This window comes from Zootoca vivipara, chromosome 2 (genome assembly GCF_963506605.1).
Source record: "Zootoca vivipara chromosome 2, rZooViv1.1, whole genome shotgun sequence".
Lineage (NCBI taxonomy): Eukaryota > Metazoa > Chordata > Lepidosauria > Squamata > Lacertidae > Zootoca > Zootoca vivipara.
Genome location: NC_083277.1, coordinates 3,264,816 through 3,292,804, shown reverse-complemented (window position 1 = coordinate 3,292,804; position 27,989 = coordinate 3,264,816). Strand labels below are relative to the sequence as shown.

General features: G+C 49.3%; 1 protein-coding gene across 4 annotated transcripts; it reads right to left on the bottom strand.

Moving 5' to 3' along the window:
- Positions 1 to 5: 5 nt before the first annotated feature.
- On the bottom strand, positions 6 to 24,111 carry LOC118081167 (zinc finger protein 883). 4 transcript variants are annotated; one of them, XM_060269065.1, is made up of 7 exons: positions 23,938 to 24,111; positions 21,433 to 21,725; positions 17,512 to 17,921; positions 9,749 to 9,875; positions 9,351 to 9,421; positions 8,781 to 8,907; positions 6 to 6,416 (listed from the first exon to the last, which is right to left on the bottom strand). In XM_060269065.1, the coding sequence occupies exons 3-7, from the start codon at positions 17,899 to 17,901 to the stop codon at positions 4,966 to 4,968; spliced, it is 2,166 nt and encodes a 721-aa protein (XP_060125048.1). In that variant the 5' UTR covers positions 17,902 to 17,921; positions 21,433 to 21,725; positions 23,938 to 24,111; the 3' UTR covers positions 6 to 4,965. The 4 variants fall into 4 exon arrangements, with proteins under 4 accessions (XP_060125048.1, XP_034963331.2, XP_060125040.1 ...); XM_035107440.2 differs by having other exon boundaries at positions 17,512 to 17,980; positions 23,938 to 24,110; XM_060269057.1 differs by lacking the exon at positions 21,433 to 21,725 and having other exon boundaries at positions 17,512 to 17,980.
- Positions 24,112 to 27,989: the final 3,878 nt, after the last annotated feature.

The window sequence follows — 27,989 nt, the reverse complement described above, 5'->3', positions numbered from 1 at the left end:
GAAGCTGTACACTGGCTCCCTCAGCCAATAACGCGAGATGAGCGCCGCAACCCCAGAGTTGGTCACGACTGGACCTAATGGTCAGGGGTCCCTTTACCTTTAAGTTATCAAAACCTGTATGTCCTTAGGCTACCAGAATAGACTGGACTGGGGCCAATAAAACGAGGCTGAATTCTGCTAAGATTGAAGTACTAGGGGAGGATGGTGGTTCCCATGTCCAGAAATTAGGGACGCATCCTGTTCTGGGAGGGGTTGCATTCCTCCTGAAAGATTGAATTCATAGTTTGGTTGTAGTCCTGGACTCCAGTCTTCAATAATGGAAGCTCAAGTGGCTTCTGTGGCTAGAAGTGCTTATGCCAAGTTTAGGCTAGCTCACCAGTTATGGCCTGGTTCCTGGACTCGATTAGTCTGTACTCCGTCATCTAGGCTTTACTGAGCTCCCCCTCGCCTACTGCAATGCAATCTATGTAGGGCTCCCCTTTAAGACAGCCTGGAGGCTGCAGATAGTGCAGAACATGGCTGCTGTGTTGCTAAGCGGAGCACTCTGCCGAAATAATATTTCAGTTTCTGAAAGGTGATAATACAGCCTATAAAGCCCTAAATCGTGTGGGATCCAAGTTAAGTGAAAGAGCTGGGCCCGTGTTCCTTTATGGGTAAGACTAAGAGAGGATGGGTGAACCATATAATACCTCTATTCCTTTATTTCCTGTCTGTTTGCTATTTTGTTTTACCATATCCAGTTTGCATCCTTGTATCCTTCCTGAATTATGACTTTACTTGGGGAAGAAGATTCCATTGTCTGTGTAGAACTCTAGTCTTTCCTACAGAAGGTGATAATTATATTTTGCTGATAACATGAGATTAGTGCAGGGGTAGGCAACCTAAGGCCCAATCGCCTTCTCAATCCGGCCCATGGTCCGGGAATCACCGTGTTTTTACATAAGTAGAATGTGTGCTTTTATTTAAAATGCATCTCTGGGTTATTTGTGGGGCATAGGAATTCGTTCATTTCCTCCCCCTCAAAATAGTCTGGCCCACCACATGGTCCGAGGGATGGTGGACCGGCCCACGGCTGAAAAAGGTTGCTGACCCCTAGATTAGTGTTTGAAAGGGACATGGGTGGTGCTGTGGTCTAAACCACAAAGCCTCTTGGGCTTGCTGATCGGAAGGTCGGGGGTTCGAATCACCGCAGACGGGTTGAGCTCTTGTTGCTCTGTCCCAGCTCCTGCCAACCCAGCAGTTCGAAAGCATGCCAGTGCAAGTAGATAAATAGGTACTGCTGCGGTGGGAAGGTAAACGGCGTTTCCGTGTGCTCTGCCACTCATCCCGGTATCCCATTGTGACAAAATCATTTTAGTCCTGCTGGCTACATGACGCGGAAAGCTGTCTGCGGACAAATGCCAGCTCCCTCAGCCTGAAAACCGAGCTGAGCGCCGCACCCCATAGCCGAATGTGATTGGACTTAACCATCCAGGGGTCCTTTACCTTCTTTAGTGTTTTGATTTTAATACTTTAGGTATTAAAAGGGCAGGATATTTACCGTATATACTTGAGTATAAGCCGACCCGAATATAAGCCGAGGCACCCAATTTTACCCCTCCCCCCTAACTGGGAAAACTTATTGACACAAGTATAAGCCGGTTCACCACACCATAAACCAGCGGAGCAGCCCATAAGGGCGCCTTTTGGGCCACTCGTCCCTCTGCCACAGCCGCCCGCCTCACCAGAGTATAAGCCGAGGGGGGGCTTTTTAGCATAAAAAATGTGCTGAAAAAGTCGGCTTATACTCAAGTATATACGGTACTCACCACCTTTCCAAGTCATGTTTAAGAGAAGGACTAGCACCAGGATTAAAGTGTGTCGTAATGGGGCTCTCTTTTTATACCAAGTTATGCCAACCTCACTGATGCCATCAATTACAGCAATGAACGCCAGAAAAAGATCAGCTCATAGCGCCACCCTTACTTAGGGGCTTCCCTTGGGGGCATCTGGTTGCTCACAGTGAAAACAGGATGCTGGACTCGATGGGCCACTGGCCTGACCCAATTGCAGGGAGTTTATGATGTCTGGAAAGCAAGCCTTATGAGGAATGGTTGAAAGTGTTGGACATGTTTAGCCTGGGAAAGAGGAGACTGAGAGGAGATAGGATAGCCATCTTCAAATATCTCCAGGGCTGTCACATGGAAGAGGGAGCATGCTTGTTTTCTCCTGCTCCGGAGGGTAGGACTCAAACCAATGGCTTTAAGTTACAAGGAAGGAGATTCCAACTAAACATCAGGAAGAACTTTCTGACAGGAAGAGCTGTTCAACAGCGGAACAGACTCCCATGAGAGGTGGTGGACTCTCTTTCCTTGGAGGTTTTTAAGCCGAGGTTGGCTGGCCATCTGTCATGGATACTTTAGCTGAGATTCCTGCATTGCAGGGGGTTGGACTAGATGACCTTTGGCCCCCTTCCAACTCTACAATTCTATGATGTCCTCCAACCACTACCTATTATTTTGCACCAGGTTCCCCTTGGTGGACCTGGGGGTTCAAGTGAGAAACAAAGCAGATCCTGCAAGCCTGAAGTCTGCTAAATTCTGACGTTCTGTTTATTTGACTGCTTCTCTATCCTTCACAAGTTCCTAGGGCAAGTTACAACAATATAAATGTACAAAATTATATATATATAAAAACCTAAGCAAAACTTTTCGTACAATTATAAAAATGTAAAGCAATAGAGCAGTTCTAAGCAGAAGCAGAGCTGCATAGATTAAACAAAACAGAAGAGAGGGGTCCCAACAAACATACTTTAACTCTCCAGACACAACTGTGAAGAGGGAATTCCACAATTTAGGGCAAACGTGGGTCCCCCAGATCTGTTGGACTACAACAGGCATGTCAAACCTGCGGCCCTCCAGATGTTTTGGCCTACAACTCCCATGATCCCTAGCTAGCAGGACCAGTGGTTGGGGAAGATGGGAATTGTAGTCCAAAACATCTGGAGGGCCGCAGGCTTGACATGCCTGGACTACAACTTCCACTATCCCTGAAAACAGATCCTGTAGTCCAGGCATGTCCAACCAGTAGATCACCATCTACTGGTAGATCCCTGGTTGATCCTGGTAGATTGTGGGATCATCCACCCAAAAAGCTCATCCCCCCAAAAGCTAAACAACTCTGTGCAGGGCAATCCCCTGCACAAAAAAACTCAACAACTCTGCTCAATTCTCCCCTTCCTTCCTTCCTTCCACCCACCCACACTACTCCTCCCTCCAATGTCAATGGGTAGATCACTGCAAGCTTCTTTATACTGGGAGTAGATCACAGTCTCTTGGGAGTTGGACCTACCTGCTGTAGTCCAAGAACACCTGGTGAGAAAGGTTGCTTTAAGGGCTGCCCCAGAGAAAACTCTCCTCTGAGCCTTCTCCATAAGTCTTCAAACGGAGCTATTTCTTAAGGTGGTCCCTTCCAACTCTTCAATTTTATGACTCTACTAACTGGCCCTGCACGCGTTGCTGTGCGTTAGTCTGTGAAATGGAGGGTAATAGCCCCTCTTCAGATCCCCCTGAGCCTCAGAGTCCCCCTGAGTCAAGGCGAGATACTGTGGAGAGGGCAGGTTTCATCCCTGTGTCTCCCCCCACCCTGTTCTGACCCATTACCTATCCCTGCCCCCTATTCGGCCCCCCATTCCCCCCCCCCCAGGCAGGCCCCTACCTCCACTTGGCAATGTTGGGCATTGTTGCTGCAAAAGGCCTGTTTTCAGTTGGTTTGGTCTTCAATACCTCTGCCGGATGGATGGATGTGAGTGGTGGATCTCGTGGTGGAGGCAGGGTTTGTGGGTGTGGTGTAGATTTCACAGGAAGGGAGGGGGTGCACTGTGGGAGGAAATCCACTTGAGGGCGCTGTTTTACTTTGTTGAAACAGAGGTTTGTACCTGCAGAGGTGTGAGATTTGAGGGGGGGTTTTCTAACAACGCTCGGGGAGTGGCCTGGATCGTTGTGTCAAAATTTCAGGACGATCGGTCAAGCGGTTACGGAGAAAAGTGGATCCCGCACTTTCACGATTTTTACATTTTTAGATGAACCCATCGCCCACCGTAGGCCCTGCACTACTCTAAAATAGCAAGACTTCTTTCGTCAACTGCTCAGGTGGGATGGGTCCTGCCTGCATCTGAGCAACAGAGGGGTGGGGGACATTTTTCCAAGAGCCCAAGAGCCACATTTCCTTCTGGGTAACCTTTCAGAGGCCAGTGATGGGCGTGTGGCCAGAGGTGAACGTGGGAAGATCAGGAAACGAACATTTTACCTTTTGTACATTAGGCTAGTTTCAGCACAAGCCCTGCTCTGCCTTCCATCCAAGCCAAGAAGAGGCATTATCAGAATTCAGGGACAGACCCAAGTGTGGCAAAAACCACTCAAGGAAGAATGTGAAACAGGAGCATGGGCTGAGGGAGTTTCCTGCAGGCCGGACAGAGTGCTTTCAGCTCTTGGACCTGAGGTTCCCACCCCTAATTTAAGGGATCTTGAGACAGGCTACATAAAATATAAAATCAAACTAATAACTAAATAATAATAATAATAAACATTAAAACCATATAAAATCAATCTCCATGACCTCCTTCCTACAAAAAAGCTCAGCACCTGAAACTTCTACCTTCTCAGAAATGTCACAATGGCATGAAGTTATCAGATTAAAATGGCACAGGACAGTATAGGAACCATCTTTGCAACTGCAGATGTACAGGTGGTCACTTGGAAGAATTAGGAAAGTTTATTCTGCCCAGGTGGCCAGAGGAGCCTTTGATCAGAGGATGACATGGAAGATGTTGGCTCCTGATAGATGTTTGCTCCCCATAATCATTCTCTCATTAGCAATGTTGGGGAGCCAACATACAATTTGTTGTATTGTGAGCATTTATACGGTTTCTCTGCATTTCCTCTCAAGGATCGCAGATTTGATTAGACAGATAAGCTCTCGAGTCATTTAGATTCCATATCCGATGTATGGATCCTCTACTTTGAAGGCCTGTTCCGTAACTGAAATTCTTTCTACATCACAGGCATCGGCAGAATTGACAGGAATCACCCCTTTATGAATTCTTTCGTGTACATTAAGGTTTGACCTCTGGCTGCAGCTTTTCCCACACACCGAGCACGTATACGGTTTCTCTCCCGTGTGGATTCTTCGGTGTACATTAAGGCTCGAGCTCTGGCTGAATCGCTTTCCACATTCCGAACATTTATATGGTTTCTCTCCCGTATGGGTTCTTTGATGGCTTGTAAGGTGTAGTCTCCGGATGAAAGTCTTTCCACACTCTGAGCATATATACGGCCTCACCCCTGTGTGGATTTTCTGATGTTCGGTAAGGCTAGAGTTGTGACTGAAACTCTTCCCGCACTCCGAGCATGTGTACGGCTTCTCTCCAGTGTGCACACTTTGATGACGTATGCAGCTGATGTGGTTACGGAAGCTCCTTCCACATTCGGAGCACTTGTACGGCTTCATCCCCATGTGGATCTTTTGATGCGAAGTAAAAGAGGTCCTCCAGCTGAAGCTCTTCCCGCACTCCAAGCACTCATACGGCTTCTCCCCTGTATGGATTCTCTGATGTAACTTAAGGTTCATGCTGTGGTTGAAGCTCTTTCCACACTCTGAGCATTTGTACGGCTTCTCGCCTGTATGGATTGTGAGGAGGTGCCGTGTGAGGCTTTTGCAGTGAGTGAAGCACTTTCCACACTCGGAGCATTTATGTGGCTTCTCCCCCGTGTGGATTACCTGATGTGACCTAAGGTGTATCCGCTGCCTGAAGCCCTTTCCACACTCCAAACATTTGTACGTTTTTTCCTCGCTATGGATTCTCTGATGCGACCGAAGGTGCGCACTGCTCACAAAACTCTTCCCACACTTGGAGCAGTCGTATGGTCTATCCCCCGTATGGAGTTTCTGATGTGAATTAAGGTACGCCCTCAGGCGGAAGCTCTTCCCACACTCAGAGCAGTTATACGGTTTCACCCCAGTGTGGATCGTCAAGTGCCGTGTAAAACTTGTGCTGTGTTGGAAGCTCTGTCCACAGTCCCAGCACTGATATGGCTTCTCTGCTATGTGGACTGTTAGATGTTCACGAACATGTGCGCTACAGCTGAAGCTCTTCTCACAGACCGGGCATTTATATGTTTTCTCCTCCATGTGGATTCTCATGTGAGCATTAAGGCTTGATTCACAACTAAATATTTCCTCGCACACACTGCACTGAATACTTTTCTTCTCTCGGTCTTCGGCTGGGATTTCACACAAGTCGCTATACTGAGAAGCAAAGGAATTGTCCTTCTCTTCTGGTTCCATTTGCCTTCTCTGAGCTTTCCCGTCTATACACCCAGCTTCCAAAGACATGCTGTGTGGTTCACCCTCAGTCTCAGTCTCCCATTCAGCACCTGCTGTAACAAAAAGAGGAAAGTAGACATAAAGGACACTTGTTAATAATAATTACAATAATAATAATAATACCGTATTTTTCGTTCCGTAAGACGCACTTCTTTCCTCCTAAAAAGTAAGTGGTCCCTGGAGCCGAATTGCCCAGGGGCTAAAGGCAGATCATGCTTCTTTTTTTAAAGAGCTAAAGGCTAACAAGAGGGAAAGAGAAAGGAACCCACTGAGCAGCTGATTGCAGAGAGATCGGGGAGGGAGATAAGAGAGCTAGCTCCCTTCCCAGCCCCTCCCGGCCCCTTGCCTAGGCGTCAATTGTTGTCTGCAGAGGGAGACATGTGACTGGCTGATTAGATGATCTGTCTGGAAACTGTAGAAATGGCTCTCTTTTCTTTCCTCTGCAGGACTGTGAGTTGAACCCCATAAAAACAGGATTTTTTCCTTTTGCAAGGAAACTCAGCAACTTTGAGCTGATCCTCAAAAATGGAACTTTCCCCCTTTGCAAAAAAGATGCACAACTCTGAGCTGGACCCCCCCCCCAAAAAAAAACACGGGGCTTTTTCCCATTTGCAAAAAAAGCTGCACAACTTTGAGCTGATCCTTAAAAAATGGACCTTTCCTCCTTTGCAAAATAAGCTTCCTCAAATATTTAATGGGGGGGGGGGCAAAGGCACCTAGGCCTCTAGGAGTTGGCTGCTATGCCTAGGACAATTCAAGAAAGCAAACCCCCCCCCCGTTTTCCTCCTCTAAAAACTAGGTGCGTCCTATGGTCAGGTGCATCCTATGGAGCGAAAAATACGGTGGTAATAATAATAATAATAATAATAATAATAATAATTGTACCCTGCCCACCTGACTAGATTTCCCCAGCCACTCTGGGCAGCTTCCAACATATATAGAAACAAAGTAAAACATTACACATTGAAAAGCTTCCCTGGACAGTGCTGCCTTCTGATGTCTTCTAAAGGTATAAATAATGGATATATTATTATTATTATTATTATTATTATTATTATTATTATTATCTGATGAGTTACTCATCTCTTTAACATCTGATGGAAGGGCGTTCCACAGGGCCACTACTGAGAAGGCCCTCTGCCTGGTTCCCTGTACCTGGTTCCTTACCTGAAGGAACAAGATGATCTAGATCAGGGTCCCCAGACTACGGCCCCCGGGCCGGATGCGGCCCAATTGGCCTCCCAATCCGGCCCGCGACGCCCCCCCGCCCACTGCCGCCACCCGCTTTTGTGGCGCGCTGCGCGGCGGCGCACTTCCAAATCTGAAAAAAATTGCCGAACAGGTCATTTCCGGTGCACTTCCGGGTCGGGGGAGGTGCACTTCCGGGTCGGGGAGGCCCATATGCATGCGCACAAACAATTTTCGGCGATTTTTCTGGCCTGGAAGCGTGCCACTGCGCCAGAAAATGGGTGTGCGCATGCGCACTGGCGCGCACTCCCCCACCCTCCGGCCCACTGCGCGCGCACTCCCCCGCCCTCCGGCCCGCCGCACGATCGGCGCGGCGGGCACCGGCCCGAAGGCGGGTAAGTCTGGGGACCCCTGATGTAGATACAGTACATTTCAGTCTGGTTTCAGGCCCAGTATTGCCTGAGGAATAACCTTTCTTGGGACTGAAGAAGGGGTTGAACCATGCTGGCTTTCCTTGACCCACCAATGACTTTTGAAACCATTGACCATGGTGTTCTTCTGGAGTGGCTTAAGGGGTTGCCAGATAGAGGTCCTGTTTTTATAATGGTTTCACTCCCACCTGCAGGGCTGCTACCAGGAAACAGCACTAGGAGATTGTTGCTAGGCTCCATGGTTTGGGGGCTGCAGGGTCCCACAATGACCCATTCTGTCTCCTATGCTGTTTAACACCTATATGAAACTGTTGGGAGTGGGTCATCCGGCACTTTGGAACATGATGCCGGTACACAGCTCAATCTTTCCATTCCTTTGGAATTGGGAGAGGCTGTGAAGATGGTATCTGTGTGGGAAGAATTTACTTCTCAACCACTTCTCGTTCATCTCCCAGGCAAGGGGAAACAGCTGAAACAAAACATGAAGCCAAGGAATAAAAGCGAGTCCAGGACCCAGTTAGGGACCCAAGGTTTTTTTATTTCAATGGCTATGGGGCAGAGCTCAACCTCCAGTTCGTTCAAGAGTCTGCTCTGAGCAAAATTTGAAGGCAGGTTATACAGGCGCACAAAGAGCCATAACATTCGACATTCCCAAAACTTAAAAAGGGAAGTCATGAAGCATCTCTGCCTCCCTCAGAGGGAACCCCAGGAAAAAAAGAGGACATCGATCAATAAAGTGACCTCAATCAACATTTCAACCTTCAGCACCTGCCACACAAGGCAGAGAGGGAGCCTTACCAACAGACTCCAGGTTCCCCCAGTTCTCCTCCATGACTTCCCCGTGCAAAGCTCTCTGGCCCGGATCCAGCAGATCCCACTCCTCCTCTGTGAAGTAGACACCCACCTCCTCAAAGCGCACCGGAGCCTAGAATAAGGAAGAGAAGACAGCTTGTCCATAGGTGATCCAAAAATGAGGACCCAAAAAGAGAGAGAAGGCGGTTCTCCTGCAAGAGTGAAAAGCGTTCAAAGCCGACCTAGCTAACAATATTGGTTAGAACAGTGGCCAAACAGATGCCCAATATAAAAAGCAGAGAAGCAAGGAGGACCCGAGGGCAACAGGAGCAGCAACACTCTTCCCTACCTGCAACTCCCGGCAACTGGGATTATTCAGAGGCATTTATGGCCTCGGACCCTGGAGGCAGAGCCAAGATATTGTGGCTGGCTTCTCCTCCATGCGTTTGTCTAATTCCCTTTTAAAGTTGGCAGCCATCACGGCAACTCGTTGGAGCAAATCCCGTAACCATATGCTGCGTGCCTAAGCACTTTCTTTTGCCACTTCGTGATTTCCCAGCATTGAGCTTTTATTACCTTCTTTGACTGAGCAGCAACTCCTTCCCCTCCACCAACCGCGGGAGAAATTGCCAGGGTTGTGCCACTTCCTGGGAGGGAGAAAAGGAGACGTGGAGGTGCTTAATCCTGTTATCTTCTTGCCAATTAATTGTTATTGAATTTCACAATTTTTAAAGAAAGAATTAAAACCACATTTTATACACATTTAAAAGTTGACTTTCCACCCTTCTTCCATGGCGTTTTCATTCCCACCTTTCCATGATGCGTTTATCTATTCCACAATTTTTTCATTAAAATCACAACCATTTTTCTTCCGCTGTGCTGTGAAAGGTGGGATGGAGTTTGATAATCAATAAGCAGTAGAATAAAAACAGCCAAGGTGGAAGAGGAGGCCAAGGCCCCATCAAGGTCCTTACCTGGCAAGGTGGCACCTCCACCGCCCTCCTGCACGATCCACCTGCAAGGTGGCCTCAGGGTTGTGGCCAACGGGGCTGCCTCTGCCTCTGCCAAGTTGGTAGCTGGATCTGCCACTATTTCTTCTGCCTGAAAGGGAATTTTTAGAGATCCCAGACAAGGGACAGAGAGAGCGATTAGGAAACGGTTTATGCGAAGGCCATCATTGTCTGGCCTGTGAATTAACCCACAGTACTAAGACAGCCTCTCCTCTCATTTTTAAAAATAGTATAGTGCCCTATGCCTGCAGGCCTCACAACATAAAAACACAAAATACATAATAAAAACAAGAACAACCCAATAATCTCCCCAACACATTTTTTAAAGGGCATTGGATGTCAATCAGCCAAAGGCCTCGTTAAAGAGGAAAGTGCATCATGATATATTGGTGATATATCACCAGCTAAACACCAGGGTATATGGATATGGTATCACAATGTCTGAAATATGGAGCTGGTTTTCAACTTTTTGATATACTACCGGTTAAACGTTGCAATATACTCTTATATCACAATGTCTGAAATAAGGATGGAGCTATGTAGAGGCATCTGCTGGCTTCAACTTTCCCCCACATCATGGTTTTTGCATAGTGCGCGCGCATGCACACACACACACACACCGTGATGTATTCATTTATTTTATTATTATTACTACAGATTTTCTTGATTTACAAAAGTATGTGCAATGTCTTGTAATATTTTTTACAGATCAGTTTCATTTGTTGAGACATTGGGAAGAAAAGGGGAAAAGAGGTAGATAGGGGAAAGATGGGTGGGGGTGGGGTCAGGTGACGTTGTTTCTATTTTATTCGGTGTATGTGGGGTTGTTTGTCAGCGTCACTTGTGCTGGTTCTCTGCTGTTCGCTTGTGTTCCTTTGGTGGTGAGAGATGTTGGAGTTGGCCTAGGGTATGATTGTTCATTTGTGATTAGCTATAGTGGTCTTTGTTTCGTGTGTGAGTGGGGGTGGGTCGGTGTTTTGGATCAGGTTAGCCATATTGATTTGTATGCTGTTGGTGGATTTTTGTCATTGTCTTGTTGGGCTGTGTATGTGATAAAGGGGAGCCATACCTGGGTGAAGCTGTCTTCTTCTATTTGTCCCCGTGTCAGTTTCAGCTTATTGGTTAATTTCTCTAGTAAGGCTGTTTCCCATATTATTTGGTACCATTGGTCCATGCTTACTCCTGACAGGTCTCTCCAATGTCTGGTAATGATCTTTCTGGTTGCTGAGAGTAAGTGTGTTACAAGTTCTTTGTGGTGTAGGTGAGCATTATTGTCTTGGAAGATGTTTAGTAAGGCCAGTTCTGGAGTGTGAATGAATCGTGATGTATTGCCAGGTCAAAAAACCAGTTTTGGATAATATATCGAAGAACTGATGCTTTTGAATTATGGTGCTGGAGGAGACTCTTGAGAGTCCCATGGACTGCAAGAAGATCAAACCTATCCATTCTGAAGGAAATCAGCCCTGAGTGCTCACTGGAAGGACAGATCCTGAAGCTGAGGCTCCAATACTTTGGCCACCTCATGAGAAGAGAAGACTCCCTGGAAAAGACCCTGATGTTGGGAAAGATGGAGGGCACAAGGAGAAGGGGACGACAGAGGACGAGATGGTTGGACAGTGTTCTCGAAGCTACCAACATGAGTTTGAGCAAACTGCGGGAGGCAGTGGAAGACAGGAGTGCCTGGCGTGCTCTGGTCCACGGGGTCACGAAGAGTCGGACACGACTAAGCAATTAAACAACAACAGCAAATCAATATATCACCCAGCCCTATTAAGAGCTGGAAAGGACTCCCTGCCTGAAATCACCGCCTGCCAGTGTCGACAATACTAGGCTAGACACATCAGTGAACTGACCAGCCTAAGGCATTCCTGTGTTTCCTTTGTACTACTAGGATGAAACACACTTGTGAGGGACAGGGTATATCGCGAAGTCCCTCCCCTCCTGAGTTCAAGCCCATCACCGACCACAGGGGAAAGTAGAGGGAGCTCCGATTCCAGTGGGGAAGCAGGAAGTCGGGTCCGAGGCTCAGGCAAGGTAGCGGAGCCAGGGTCCCAGGTGGGACAGGAAGGGGGAAGTAAGGGGGGGAGACCCATCCCCCCAACTCCAGAATTACGCCGGAAGAGGAGGGGAAAGAGGATGGGGCTTCCAAGACTTTTGTGCTGGGGAAAGACGCGCCAAAAGTCACTTGGAGGTTCTGATACCGACTGATCACATCACTCCGTGTAAATAGCAATGACTTCAGCACTGTAAATACGCAGCACCAATAAAAGAATAAAATGCAGAGCTGCGTAGCGTCGTTACTCTGAAGTAGTCCACTCAGGCCACTGTGACAGCAACCTCCAAGTCTTTTTTGGGGCTACTTTGGAGTTGCCGGGATGAGCGTGTCAGAGGCGGAGAGATGGCGGCAGATCGCGGAGCAAGCCCAGGAAGAACTGCAGCAGCTGACGCTGCAGGCTCAGGGGGAATTACAGGCAGCTAAAGAAGAGACCAAGAAGGTGCAGGACGACCGGGTACAACTTGCGGAACAGGTGAGAGCGCTGCAGGAAAGGGAGCAGCAATTAAGGGCGGTGGCGGTAGACCTCCAAAGCAAGCTGGATGCAGAGAAAGCCAAGGCGGGAGGGACCCCCCCAATCCAAGTGCTGCCAGGAAGGAGAGCCGGGACCCTAGTAAGCAAGTTCAATGGAGACCCGAGGGAATATCATGGCTTTGAGACTGAAATCGTGTATGCTCTTGAGCTGCACCATAATGAGTTCCCTGATGATGAGCACAGGGTAGCGTTTATTGTGGAGCACCTTACCGGGGCAGCCAGGGAGTGGCTAAGACCGTTAATAGCAACCAAGAATCCTTGCATGAAGAATGTCAAACAATTTCTAGAAGGTTTGAAAACGATGTATTCCTCCGATAGTCATATGGACCAGACCAAGGAGGAACTTCATAATTTACGCCAAGGAAATATGACAGTTTGCGCATATTGGGCGAAATTCACCATGCTGGTGCACAGACTGGGGTGGCAACTAGAGTCGCCTCCTATGCAAGCGGCGTTCTACTTGGGTTTGCACGAGGAGGTGAAAGATGAGCTCTCGAGAGGTCCAAAGCCCAGTACTATGGATCAGCTGAGCAAAGCGGCTCTGGCAGTGGGGGTGAGACAGGAATCCCGGTGGAGCGACAAGCAAGCAACGCGCGCAAAGAGGGCTTGGTTCCCACGGTCGCAGGAAAAGCCACCCCCCCAACAACCCTTGCAAGCCACGCCTGGGGCCAGCCAGGACCAGGAACCCATGCAGATTGATAGCGCGCGCGCGCGGGCTTTTCAAACCCCAGCGGCGCCAAGACGCAAGGAGGGAAAGGGCGGGAATTGCTTTCTCTGCAACTCCCCCCAGCATCTCGTCAGAGACTGCCCACATCGCAGGGAGTGGCAAGGAAAGGCGGGAACGGTGGTGCCCTCCCCCACTGACGCAGCACCACAGCAGGGAAACGGGAAAGCCTGGCTGCAGGAGACAAGGGGCAGCAGCCAGGCACAGTCAGCAGACAACGGCCCCAGCCCACCCACCCGCACAGAGAGGAGCAGAGCCAGCCCACCCCTCCCAGAGCAGGAGTGGTTCTAGAAGTCACGCTAACGCTCCCAAATGGCTATCCACTGACGGTCCTCGCCTTAATTGACAGTAGGGCGTCTGCCAACTTCTTCTCGAGGAACTTTGCAGAAGAGCACCAGATCCAGCTTCTGCAGCTGGATTTTCCTCTGCACGTGGCAACCATTGACAGCAGAGAGCTGCTGGGAGGGGCCATCACTCATCAAACCCCCCCCCCATGAGAATGACGGTGGGAAGGCACTCAGAGACACTGGCATTCAACGTCACCACCATCTCAGACCCCCCCATCGTCTTGGGCATGAGCTGGCTGGCGCGCCACGACCCCTCCATCAGTTGGCACCAGAGATGCATCACGTTTGGATCGGACTTTTGTCTGGAACATTGCATGCAGCACCAACCAGGGGAGGGGCCTCCGATAGCCACGGTGGCCACCATGCACGTCAAAGGGGGTGAGGCGATACCCAAGCCGTACTGGGACCTGCAGGAGGTCTTCAGCGAAGCGGAGTCCGACCACCTACCCCCACACAGGCCTTTTGACTGCCAAATCAACCTGGTGCCCGGGGCAACTATACCCCCAGCCAAGCTGTACGCCATGTCAGACCAGGAACTGGAGGATCTGCGTGCTTTCATCGACAAGAACCTCAAGCGGGGGTTCATCAGAGAAAGCAAGGCAGCAGGGGGCAGCCCGGTCTTCTGGGTGGACAAGAAAGGCACACAACAGCGCCGCCTGGTGGTGGATTTCAGACGGCTGAACAGCATGACGGAACCGGTGGCTTTCCCTATGCCCAGAGTGGATGATCTGCTGACAGCAGCACGCAGGGGCAAGATCTTCACCAAGCTTGACCTGAGGGGGGCGTACAACTTGATCAGGATCCGGGAAGGCGATGAGTGGAAGACCACGATGTTCACGCCTCTGGGCTCTTTTGAATATCTGGTGATGCCCTTCGGGTTGCAAGGGGGCTCAGCATGCTTCCAGGCCTTCATGCACCACGTCCTGGGGTCCCTACTCTTCAAGAACTGCTTGGTCTTCCTAGATGACATCCTTATCTATTCCAATGACCCAGTGCAGCATGTGAAGGATGTCAGGGAGGTGTTGCAGCGCCTGAAGGAGAACCACCTGTATGTGAAGCTGGAGAAGTGCAAGTTTCACACCAAGGAGGTGGACTTCCTGGGCTACAAGCTGTCAGACAAGGGGCTGGCGATGGACAAGGACAAGGTGCAGGCCATCCTGGACTGGCACAGCCCCAGGACGCGCAAAGATGCCCAACGCCTACTAGGCTTCGCCAACTTCTACAGGAAGTTCATCAAGAACTTCTCTCGCGTTACGGCTCCCATCACTGACTGCCTGAGAGGCAAGCAGAAGTTCAGGTGGACACCAGAGGCACAAGCAGCGTTCGAAAGCCTCAAGAGGGTGTTCGCCTCAGACCAGAACCTGTTCCACGTGGTTCAGGACGCGCCCCTACGCATTGAGACAGATGCTTCTGATAAAGCTGTGGGCGCCATTTTGTTGCAACTGGACGCCAACAGGGAGTGGAGACCCTGTGCCTTCTTCTCCAGGAAGTTGACACAGCCCGAGCGCAACTACACGGTATTTGACAAAGAACTTCTTGCGATCCACGCGGCGTTCAAGCATTGGAGACACTTCCTGGTGGGCGCCAAGCACCCCATCCAGGTGTGCACAGACCACAAGAACCTGGAGTTCTGGAGAACGGCCAGGGTGCTCAACCAGCGGCAGATACGGTGGGCAGAGTTCTTCTCGAACTTCAACTTCTCCATACACTACATCCCGGGGGAGCAGAATGTCAGGGCGGATGCCCTCTCCCGCAAGCCAGAGTACATGGAGGAGGAGGCGCCACCAGCACCAAGGCACATTTTCCCCCCGTCAGCATGGTCCTGCGGAGCAGCAGTGGTGAGCGAGGCAGAACTCACAGCACTGACGGCAGCGGATGAATTTGCCAAACGCATCTTCAGAGAACTGAGAGGGGGGAGGGAGCAGGCAAAAGACTTTGCAGAACGCAGGGGGCTGCTTTTCTACAAGGGTGCACTGTACCTGCCCACCACCCAGCTTAGACGTACGGTCCTCAAGCAGATGCACGACAACCCAACGGCGGGTCATTTTGGAAGGGACAAAACCGCTCACCTAGTCATGAGACACTTCTGGTGGCCAGGGGTGAGGGAAGATGTTCGAGACTATGTACGGGGCTGTGACACCTGCCAGCGGGCAAAGGTGGTCAGAGCAGCGCCAGCAGGATTGCTGGAGCCCTTAGCCACACCACACAGGCCGTGGGAAGTGGTGTCCATGGACTTCATCACAGATCTGCCTTCTTCCAGGGGCAAGACCGCAGTGTTGGTGGTGGTGGACCTCATGTCCAAAATGTGCCACTTTATACCGTGTGCCAGGGCGGTCTCTGCAGAAGAGACAGCCAAACTGTTTCTTGATCACGTATTCAGACTGCATGGATTACCTTTAAGGGTTATTTCGGATCGTGGCCGCCAATTTGTTTCCAGGTTCTGGCGGCGGCTCATGAACCTCCTGCAGGTGGAGGTCAGCTTGTCGACGGCTAGACACCCGCAGACCAATGGACAGGCGGAGAGGGTCAACGCCATTCTGCAGCAGTACCTGAGATGCTACGTCAGCCAGCGGCAAACGGACTGGGTGGATCGCCTGCCACTGGCAGAATTTGCCTACAACAATGCAGTGCACGTCTCCACAGGGGTGTCGCCCTTTAAGGCCAATTACGGGCGCGACCTCAGATCTTTCCCAGAGAGGGAGGGGGAGGAGGAGGAGGAGGGCCCACAGGCTGAGGATTGGGCAGAGGAACTGGAGACGGTGCACCAGCAGCTCAGAGAACACTTGGAGAGGGCCAAGGAAGCGTACAAAAAGGGGGCGGATCGCCACAGGCGACAAGGGGAGGTCATCAGGGTGGGGGACAAGGTTTGGTTGTCCTCGGAGGGCCTTCCCACCAGAGGGAGGTGCAAAAAGCTGGCACCCAGACGGCTGGGCCCCTTCACGGTCACGCAACAGGTCAACCCGGTGGCATACAGGCTGGCACTGCCAGAGGACATGAGGGTGCATCCAGTGTTTCATAGATCGCTGCTGTCGCCGTACAGGGAAAGCAGCAGGCTCCGAGACAGCGAACAAACCCCCGAGGGAGGGGGGGAGAGGGGAGGCAGGGAGCAACTCAATGAGGCCACGGCCATCCTTGATTCACGGAGAGGGGTGGGGGGCCTGGAGTACCTCATGGCATGGGAGGATGCTCCACCGTCACAGAATGAATGGGTCCCAGCCACTCAGATACAGGAGGAATTCTTGGTGGAAGAATTTCACGCCCTCTTTCCCCACAGACCCAAGCCCTGGCACATGGAAAGGGAGGGGGAGGAGGAGGAGGCAAGGGAGAGCAGCTCACCATGGCGCTGGGAAGCGGAGTTTGAGGAATCGGGAGACGAGATATGGGTGTCACCGAGATCCACACAGTCAGAGGCAGAAGCAGATTGGCAGCACATTTTTACCCCCACCAGCTCGGACGCCACGGAATTTTTGGGATTCCAGCCCTCCCAGGCGGAAGGGGGAGCCTCGCAGGACTGGGCGGAGGTGTTCACACCAACGGGCTCGGAAAGCACTGAGTTCTTAGGCTTCCAGTCGTCACCGACACCTGGGGGGGACCTGGGGAGGGGAGAAGGGGAGCTTGGGAGGGGGGTGGATGTGAGGGACAGGGTATATCGCGAAGTCCCTCCCCTCCTGAGTTCAAGCCCATCACCGACCACAGGGGAAAGTAGAGGGAGCTCCGATTCCAGTGGGGAAGCAGGAAGTCGGGTCCGAGGCTCAGGCAAGGTAGCGGAGCCAGGGTCCCAGGTGGGACAGGAAGGGGGAAGTAAGGGGGGGAGACCCATCCCCCCAACTCCAGAATTACGCCGGAAGAGGAGGGGAAAGAGGATGGGGCTTCCAAGACTTTTGTGCTGGGGAAAGACGCGCCAAAAGTCACTTGGAGGTTCTGATACCGACTGATCACATCACTCCGTGTAAATAGCAATGACTTCAGCACTGTAAATACGCAGCACCAATAAAAGAATAAAATGCAGAGCTGCGTAGCGTCGTTACTCTGAAGTAGTCCACTCAGGCCACTGTGACAACACTCTTACCTGTTTCCGCTTCTTCCCCTCTGCCTGGCTCAGGAGGAAGCCTTCTGCCAGGGCCACCGCCTGGGAGCTGGTCTCCGCTCCGCACTCCCTGACCCAGCTCTCCATCTCCGGGGGGAGGACAGCCAGGAACTGCTCCAGGATCACCAGGTCCAACATCTGACTCTTGGTGTACCTTTCTGGCTTCAGCCACCGACGGCAGAGACTGTGGAGTCGGCTGCAAACCTCTCGGGGGCCCTCGGCCTCTTGGTAGCTAAACTCCCTGAAGCACTGACACTCAGCGCCTGAGCTGGTGTTGTCATTGCCCAGAATCTTCTGCATGGTTCTTTCCCAGAATCCTCCACTGTTCCTGATCTTGTGCCCCCTCTGTGTTTCAAGGCTTTCCTCTGCCATCTTTATTCCGTGCTCTGCATCTGGTTCCAAAAAGGCCAAAGGCGAACACCTGGGATGTGTGGTATTGAAAGCCAAGAAGCTGTAAAAGGTGGGGGTGGGATTAGAGAGAGGTCAAGCAGTGGTTCCCAAACCTTTTCGGGGTCCCACCCTCTTGGTTCCAATTACAAAGCCTCAACCTGGCCACCCGTCACTAGATTTTTAAAATAATCTTTTAAAATTGATTTTCAATGATATAAAACAGTACAAAATCCAAATATCAAGATTACCCTGAATCTCCTGACTCCCACCCACCCCCCTTCCATGGGTCCTTTTAATTCTATTTTCAGCTGCATATCAGTACTTTTTCATCTTCCTAAGTTATCTATATGTTCATTTACATTACAAGTGTATTTAAAATCCTGCTAATGTTTTGACCTGTTTGCAATGATTTTGTAAACATTTCCCTTTTTTAAAAAACAACAACCCCTTGCCTTCTTGATTCCTAAGCTTCCGAGTTAATTCTACCATTTCGGCATAGTCCATCAACTTGATTTGCCATTCTTCTCTGGTCGGGGCTGCCTCTTCCTTCCATCTCTGGGCGTTGGACTAGATAGCTCACAGGGTCTCTCCCAACTCTATGATTCTATGACTCTATCCCCAGTGACCCCCACCTTACCCTATAAAAATATTATTCAGAACAGCAGTTTGCATGACCCACTAAGGAAGATGATAAAACAATAAAATTCGAAACAGCAACACTCAATCAATCAATCACACATTTATTCAAAATCCAATTAAACTATTTCCTTTAATTCAACACAACTGCTTTTCAAAGGCTGCTAGTCATTTATACCTCCAGCCCCCCCTTTCCTCTTAGTGTCCCCCAGGTGGCACTATTGCCCACCAGGGGGGCAGTGCCACCTACCTTGGGAACCACTGGTGTAAAAGGTTGGGGGTTTCAGACTAACTTGCTCTATTGCCTTTTGCTTACCTGTTTTTCTTAAGGGTGGCATTTGCATCGGCACAGAGAGTTAATGAATTTATTTAATAAAATAATAATAATAATAAAATCAATATGTATTCTGATTTTAAGAAAACCACCCTACCAAGTCTCTGCAAGCATCTTGATTCAGTACAGCTCAAGGCTATTTTTCTTTTCTTTACAAAAAAAGGGGGGCAGTTGTTTTAATTTAGACCTTGGAACCTTTTGTAATTATAAACTAAACATCCCTCTCCCCTTGGTATATTATATTATTGACTCAGAAAATTGCATAGGTGAATCTTCTTTATTTGCAATTGTGACAACTTACATACTTTTAAAAACAACAACAAATTTTCTTTCATTTCTTTTTTCTGCAACTGGCTTGTTGTCAATAAAAATAAATAAAAAAATATATGTGGGGAACCCTTCTACATGGTTTTCAGAAACATAAAATAAAGCAGGGTGGATTTGATTTAAATCAAATCGATTTAAATCATGATTTAAATCTCTAATCAGGTAAGATGCGCACAGGAGACAATAATGTAACACACACACCCACACACACCCCACAATAGGGGCATGCCTGTATTTAGAACATATTCAGGAAATTAAAATTAAAATTAAAATCAATAGTAGCTAACAAGAGATAAAGCACATTGTAACTTCTACATGTCTGGGTAGGGCTTGCCTAAACAAAAAAATGTTTTAAGCAGGCACTGAAAAGAGTGCAGACGACTAATGTCAGAAGTCAGGGAGCTGCAAAGTCTGGGTGTTGCCACACTAAAACAGCAGCTCCACAGTAATCTGCAGAAAGTAAGGTGTGTCTCTTCCCCCCCCCCCCCGGGGATGGCTCAAAGCAGGGCAGGCGGGCTCTTTTCCCACCAGGAAAAACTGCAGAACAAGTAATATGTGGGCACAGTGCCAGACCCGCAGGTTGGAGCAGTCAAGTAGGCACATATAGGGGTTATGGCAATCCTGTAAGCTGTTAAGGGGAGGGAAAGCATGTGTTTCAAAAGGCGTTCCCCCCCCCCCCGAATATTTTGTTATATTTATTCATTTTTTAATCTATAAAAGGTAAAGGTACCCCGACCGATAGGTCCAGTTACGGACGACTCTGGGGTTGCGGCGCTCATCTTGCTCTATAGGCCGAGGGAGCCGGCGTTTGTCCGCAGACAGCTTCCGGGTCATGTGGCCAGCATGACAAAGCTGCTTCTGGCAAACCAGAGCAGCACACAGAAACACCGTTTACCTTCCCGCCAGAGCGGTACCTATTTATCTACTTGCACTTTGATGTGCTTTCGAACTGCTAGGTTGGCAGGAGCTGGGACTGAGCAACAGGAGCTCACCCCATCGCAGGGATTCGAACCGCTGACCTTCTGATCGGCAAGCCCTAGGCTCAGTGGTTTAGACCACAGTGCCACCCACATCCCCTTCTTTTATTTATAAAAATATTTATATGCCCTCCATGTCATAAAAGAAAAGATTAAAGAGGTTTAGAGCAACGAAACATAAAACCATAAAATAAAAACAAATAATAATAATAATAAACAGGCATCAATTAACTATGGGTTCTTAACTGTTTGCATTGTGAGATTTCTGATGGCAATTCCCAAAGGTTCTTGGTTTCAGAGTTTTGCAACTTCTCTAATAAGGAGTTATCAAACAGAAAGGCAGAAAAAGTGGGATGCAGATAGATAGATAGGAATTGCAGGGGGCTCGAACTCTACAATATATCCATTCATATATTGCTTTAAAGTTAAAATAGGCTTCCAAGCGGTTTGCGAAACCCATTACACAGACATTTAAGATGCAAGCTTATCCATGAGTAAAATACACAATAGGCTCTAGGTATTAAAATACTGAGACATCCGTAAATAAACAGTAGAGCATTTGTGACCCGTTCATAGCTGTCAAGTTTTCCCTTTTCTCGCGAGGAAGCCTATTTAGCATAAGGGAATTTCCCTTTAAAAAAGGGAGAACTTGACAGCTATGCCTGCTGCCTGCTTTGCTGCCTTGCTTTCCCCTCCTTCCACTGTACCCTGAGATAGCTCAGCTGGGAGAGTACGAGACTCTTAATCTCAGGGTCTTAGGTTTGAGTCCCACTTTGGGCAAAATATTCCTGCACTGCAGGGGGTTGGACTAGATGAGCGTCGGGGCCCCTTCCTTCCAATTCTATGATTCTGTTCTATGACCTCTTTCCTCCTGATGCTTGCAGCCCTGCACAAAAATCCCTTGGGATTCCTCTTGTGCTGTACCCCCATTTTAGTCATTCGTTGCATTTAGATCCCATCTTTTCCCCCTTTGCACACATGTATCCCCCAAACTGCAACATGCTGTGGGGGTGGGGGGAGAGACACGGCCTGGACGAAACCCTTTCTCCCCGCTTTAGGGCCTGGGGGCGAATCCTGTCTTGCAAATAGGGGAGTTCAACCCCCAGAGGTACCCACCGGAAAAACTCATACACACACACACACAAAAAGCAAAGGAACCCCCCCCCCTGCGCGTGCAATGGACCTGAATCCTCAAATGTCCATGCATCTCTCTTTCTTTTTATCCATCCATCCACTTACCTGCGCGGAGGATGGGAAGCAGGGACCAGCCACGGAAACCTGCGCGCGGAAGAGAGGACCTTCGGCCAATGGGGAAAAGGCGCCCCTTTGCCCGCGTCAGCAGTTGCTAGGCAGGTCGGGGGTTTCGCGCGGAAAAGGAAGGAGGTTTGCAGGAAATGGGAGGGGAGAGCCACGTGTCAGTCTTTCTTGCGCCCCGTGCGCTGATGGGAGTTGTAGTCTCGATACATCTGGCGGGGGGTGGGGTGGGGTGGAACGCCAGGCTGGCAAAAGCGTCTTGCGTTCAGGGGCTGCGCCTTGGAGACGAATGAAACAACCTCGTTTAAGGCTGGGAGCTTCTGCAAAATGCGTCGTTCCCCCACCACGCCACAATTGCATCTAAGAGCACAGAGATCAGTGCTCCCTCCGCCCCCCCCCATGTCATGGCAATGAATCAAAGGGGCGTGGGGGAATGAATTGGGGTGCGTTGGGGGCAGGCTGTAATGGGAAGACGGCTTTGCTCACGGGAAAGGGATGGATGGTTTAAAAAACAAAAAAGTCATTTATTGCTTTAATATTCCCACCTCTCCTCCACTGAGCTCCAGGTGGCATGCATAATTCTCTCCCCTGCACACCCATTGCATCCTCACAACAACCCTGGCAGGTAGAAACAAAATAAAATTTTTTTTTCCTTCCAGTAGTACCTGGGAGGAAGGTTAGGCTGAGAGATGGTTACTGTTCCCCAAGCTCACTCAGTGGGCTTTCTGGCCAAGTGGGGATTCGAACCCTTGTCTCTCCCAAGTCCTAGGACAGTGGTTCTCAAACTTTTTGCCCTCTGGGCCACACTTTTCAGAATAAAAACTTGCTTGTGGCACACCGATATTGATAAGAAATGCATCGGGAAAACAACAAAGAAACGAGTCCTAGAATGTGAAAATCTATCCATATTCTGCAAATTAAAAAACCCCATTTTGATACTATACTACACTGAGGTGTTCAAATGTCTCTTTGATTGTCCCTGAATCTTCCTGCCACACTTCCCATCCTCTCCTCCTGCCACACCAGGGTGGCGTGCCAGAGTCTTTTGAGGGCCAACCACTAAACCACAATGGCTCCCTAGGGGCAAGGGACAGGGAGGAATAGGTGGGGGCGGGGGGTTCAGCAAGGAGGGAGATGCAAAAAGAAGATCAGGCCAAAGGCCCATTTAGTTTGGCATCCTGTTCTCACAGTGAGCAACCAGATCACAGAATCATAGAATCATAGAGTTGGAAGAGACCACAAGGGCCATGCAGTCCAACCCCCTGCCGAGCAGGAAACACCACCAAAGCATTCTTGACATATGCCTGTCAAGCCTCTGCTTAAAGACCTCCAAAGAAGGAGACTCCACCACACTTCTTGGCAGCAAATTCCACTGCCAAACAGCTCTTACTGTCAGGAAGTTCTTCCTAATGTTTAGGTGGAATCTTCTTTTCTTGTAGTTTGAATCCATTGCTCCGTGTCCGCTTCTCTGGAGCAGCAGAAAACAACCTTTCTCCCTCCTCTATATGACATCCTTTTATATATTTGAACATGGCTATCATATCACCCCTTAACCTTCTCTTCTCCAGGCTAAACTGACTCCAGGAAGAGGCCAAGGAACCACTTAGGCCGGCATCCTTTCCCCCACAGTGTCCAACCAGTGTCCCACCCCTGAAAAGGACTCTGAGCCCTGGGAGAAATAAGATGCTTTCGGCGAGATTCCTGCATTATAGGGGTGGGGGTTCGACTAGATGACCCTTGGGGTTCCCTTCCAACTCTACGATTCTATGAAAACCAACTTCCCCCACAGTGTACCACTGAAGCGGGTTTGAAAGAGGTAAAGTTACAGCCCGGGGGGGGGGGCACACCTTGCGTATGTGCTCTCCATTCTAATTTTTGGAACACAAGAAAAGCACTACTGGATCAGGCCAAGGCTTCCGTGGACGATCCCTGCTTCCCATCCTCCATGCAGGTAAGTGGGTGGATGGATGCAACGCCGCCGTGGTGGCTAGCAACCATTTATGCTGGCTAGCAGCCTCTGACAGGCTTAACTTCCATGAATTCTTGGACTGCATAACCCTTTGGGTCCTTCCACAGGGTGGAATAAGATTCCACCTAAACATTAGGAAGAACTTCCTGACAGTAAGAGCTGTTCGGCAGTGGAATTTGCTACCAAGGAGTGTGGTGGAGTCTCCTTCTTTGAAGGTTTTTAAGCAGAGGCTTGACAGGCATATGTCAAGAATGCTTTGATGGTGTTTCCTGCTTGGCAGGGGGTTGGACTGGATGGCCCTTGTGGTCTCTTCCAACTCTATGATTCTATGATTCCCAACTCTAAAATTCAATGATCCAGCTCCATGGATTTGTCCACACACGCAGCCAGGCCTGACTTGCGGGGGTATCGCACAATGCAAAACAAATGCAAGCCCCACATGGGAGATAGGCGCCCCCCACCCCCACCCCCACTCCGCCACTTGGGCAAGCCCAAATCACCCCATTGACATTTTTGGGCACCTTGAATTCTGGCCGCCTTCCTGCAGCTCCTCCTCTCCACGCAAAACTCTGGCGGCGGCTGGTTTTGCAAAGGGCATTCTCACGATGGAGCATAGAGACAACCCACCTCAAAAGCAGGAACCAAAAAAAAACACACACACCAAAAAAAGAAAACACCTCCCACGTACGCACAGAGCAAACACTTCCGGTTCTCATCCCTCTAAAAGGAGCTTGGGGAAAGAGGGGAGAAAGGTGGCTCTACAACTTCCTCTTCGCAGCTCTATGGCCCCCTGATCCTCCACCCACAACCATGGCATCGTTCGAAAGGGGACCTGAAGTGTCAGCAGCGGGCGTTTTAGAGGGGTACACAATGACGAGAGTTTTAAAATAGCTTTGCAGAGACATCTGTTTGCCAGGGAAGGGAAGGGAAGGACTGGTTTTGCTCCCACCTGCCACCTTTTTCTGCCTGGCTCTGTCTAGCAGATTCTGAATGAAATGTCTCAACGACAGTTGTTTTAAATTACTTTCTTTTGACCCCAAGTGCTCGGAAAAAAAATCTGTCAAAATTCTACTTTATTTTTTAATTAATAATTTTTTATTGGTTTTTACACATATTTTCAAGCATATCATCCTTTTAAACGTCATTTCAAAATCTCTGGCTATCACAGCCTACTAAGACTTCCTTCAACCTCAACGGATGGTTTTCTAAAATCCTTTCTAATTATGCATTTTGTTACTACACTTATTGCTCTAAATTCAACTCTTAATACCTATTCTTCATTCTTTTCACAATAATTCGTATATTACTCCTTACAAAACTTCTTTTAACCCTACAAGTGATGTCAATTGGTTACAGTTGGTTACCAAATACGTCAAAAGCTTCTTCCATTCTTTTAGGAAAGTCTGGTCTTGCTGGTTCAGAATTTTCCCCGTTCATCTCGCCATCCCTGCATCGTTCATTAATTTCTCTTGCCACTCTTCTTTAGTTGGCGTTTCTTGCTTCCATCTTTGGGCTAACAATATCCTTCCTGCAAATTCTACTTTAAGTATTTTTATTTATTTACTTGATCGGGGGGGGGGGCAGCTGCTCTCCCTGCCTACGGCCATGGTTGGAAGGTTCAGAAGAAAAGGACTTATTCCACATTGTTAAACTATCTTAAGTCCCTGCTGCTTTAAAAGATTAGACAAATTCAATAGCCCTTGGTTGGAGCATGCTGCTGATAATGCCAAGGTTGCAGGTTCAATCCCCGTATGGGACAACTACCTATTCCTGCCTTACAGAGGGGTTGGACTAGATGATCCTCAGGGTCCCTTCCAATTCTCTCTTTGGCGATCACTCGTAGCCGAGTAAGATTGTCTTCCATAAACAAGGTTTTAACAATGAGCCTGTAAGTGACTGTGGAGGCCAATTCTGGATCCACACGTCCTTCCACAGCGGGGACATTGGTTTCCAGGCAGGAGTTGATCACGGTGTGGATTTGCCAAGCGTGCCTTCCTCTTAGCATGTTTCTCCCTTGCGTCCTGAGATCGAGTTTCTTCAAAGCCCATGACACCTTTGGTAAAGGCTGTTCTCCAACTGGAGCGCTCGCAGGCCAGTGTTTCCCAGTTGTCAGTGTTTATACTACATTTTTTTAGATTTGCCTTGAGACAGTCTTTAAACCTCTTTTGTTGACCACCAGCATTACGCTTTCCATTTTTAAGTTCGGAATAGAGTAGTTGCTTTGGAAGACGATCATCAGGCACCCGCACAACATGACCAGTCCAACAAAGTTCCAATTCTATATGTATACTAGCCCTACACAGCTGGAGGAAGCAATGCTTCTAAATCTCATTTGCTGGATACCACCGGAGGGGAAAGTATTCTGGTGCTTGTGTCCTGCTTGAGTGGTTCGCCACTGTGAGAACGCAATGCCAGACTAGATGGGCCATTGCCCTGTTGGCGCTGTGTCGGTCAGTCATTTGTGGTTATTGTTCTTTGTCTTCTGTGTGGTCCTTGATCTCATCCAGCCATTTCTCTTCCAGTTTATGTGTGTATCTCTGTGTCAGTGACTTGGTGGCAGGGGCGGAGCTACCTGCCCTGGCACCCGGAGCGGTGCAGGGGCGGGGCTAGCCAGCCCGCGGGGGCAGGGCTGCCGCCTGCATGGCGAGTGTCCCAAGCCGCCCACTGCCTGCGTGGAGAGCGTGGGGTGTGTGGCACTAGCCGCCCACGTGGAGAATGTTGGGAGGGGTGGTGCCATACCTGCCAAGTTCCTGTCAGAGAAATAAGGGACCGGCCGGAAATAGCAGACTGGAAGTAATGCTGCCACCATTTTGGAACTGGGTGGAGCATGCTCAGAAGTGACATTTGATGCGGCTTTGCCCAGTTCCAAAATGGCCGCCGCGCCAGAAGTCGCACTGCAGCCATTTTGGAACTGGGCAAAGCAGCATCAAAAGTCGCTTCTGAGCATGCTCCGCCCAGTTCCAAAATGGCCGTCGCGCCAGAATAAACCGGGGGGGGGGGGAATCCATTTTTTCAGCTAGGAACAGCTGGAAAAACGGGGATTTCCCGGGGAAAACGGGAGACTTGGCAGCTATGGGTGGTGCTAGCTGCCCGCGGCAGCATCGTCCCTAGTGGCCCGCCGCCTGTCCAGTGAGCATCCGGGGGTGCCCCCTGTGCAGTGAGCGTGGGGTGGGGTTGTTGGCGGCGTAGCGATGTCACCCATCCTCACGGCTGACACCCGGTGCGCACCGCACCCCCCGCACCCGCCTTCCTCCGCCAGTGCTTGGTGGTAAATTATCAATCCTAAATTAACCTTTATAGATTTCTGTGTGTGTACACAACTAAACGCCCCTGAATTCTTAAATAAACTTTGATATGCTTATTGGGTAAGAGGATCTCTGTATTGCTGCTATTTTACTGTCTTAAGAAACCTATGTTAATAAACTGCCCTGAGGATTAAAAAGAAGAGTGGGCTGCGTGGCTGGCTCTTAAGGATTAATGTGTTGCCTTGTATTTTGTAACATTAATTTGTAACTATTTTAAGCCTGTTGAAACTCATTATTGGGCTGGAAAGCAAATTCATTTCTACTCCACACACAAGGCCCAGACCAGGGATTCCATTTGCAGTAACACCAACAAGGACTTACTGGGAATTAAGAGTGGTGTACTTGTCACTTAACATGCCGCAAGGTATTGCCTGGTGAAAAAGTTGCTGAGGCTCAAGGAGAATCAGAAAGGGGAACTGAAAAAGGGGTGTATTAAACAAAGGATTGTAGAGTTGGAGGGCAACCCAGGGGCCATATAGTCCAACCCACTGCAATGTATGAATATTACAGTGCAGGCATTTTGCAGCAACAGCAGAAGCTTGTGTTTAGAAATGGGAAATTGCAGAGTTATTTCACTTGCAGAACAACAGCTGAAAAGTTTGATCAAATAGTGGTGTCTCCAGAGGCTGGACATCAGATGCTCAAACTATCTCATGATCCGCCAGGACACTGAGGAGTGTGTGTGTGTGTGTGTGTGTGTGTGTGTAGGCTCTCAGCAGCATAGTGCATATTTTTCCAGGCAGAGTGCAAGAAATTGCCTTGCCTTGCTCTAGATTCTGATGTTTAGTTGATTGGTTTCACAGGCAATCTTTGGTCAAATCCCTGCAGCTTTGGCAGGAATAAAAATAATTGTAAGGGGGAGTAAAATGTGTCACCTTGGCAACGTCCTGGAGTCTCTGTGTGGCTTGAGGGACATGTGCAGAGTTGGAGGAAAACATGTTTACGAGAACTTACAGATGTGGCTCCCTGCTCTTGGCGTTGGTCACAGGGGGGGGGAGAAAAGTCTGTGTGGCCTTTAACTGACCAGGACAGAAATATTATTATTTTACGATGTATGTACATATAGACACATTGCATGGTTATTTCTGAATATTGCGAGCTTCTGAAATTAAAATTTGTTGCAGGGGTTGGCAAAATTTTCAGACTGAAAGCCACATTTCCTTCTGGACAACCTTCAGGTGGCCACGTGACAGTGGTGGGCAGGGATAGAAGTGGGCAGAACAACTCATGAAATTTTTTACCTTTCTTCAGTAGTCTAGTTTCCACAC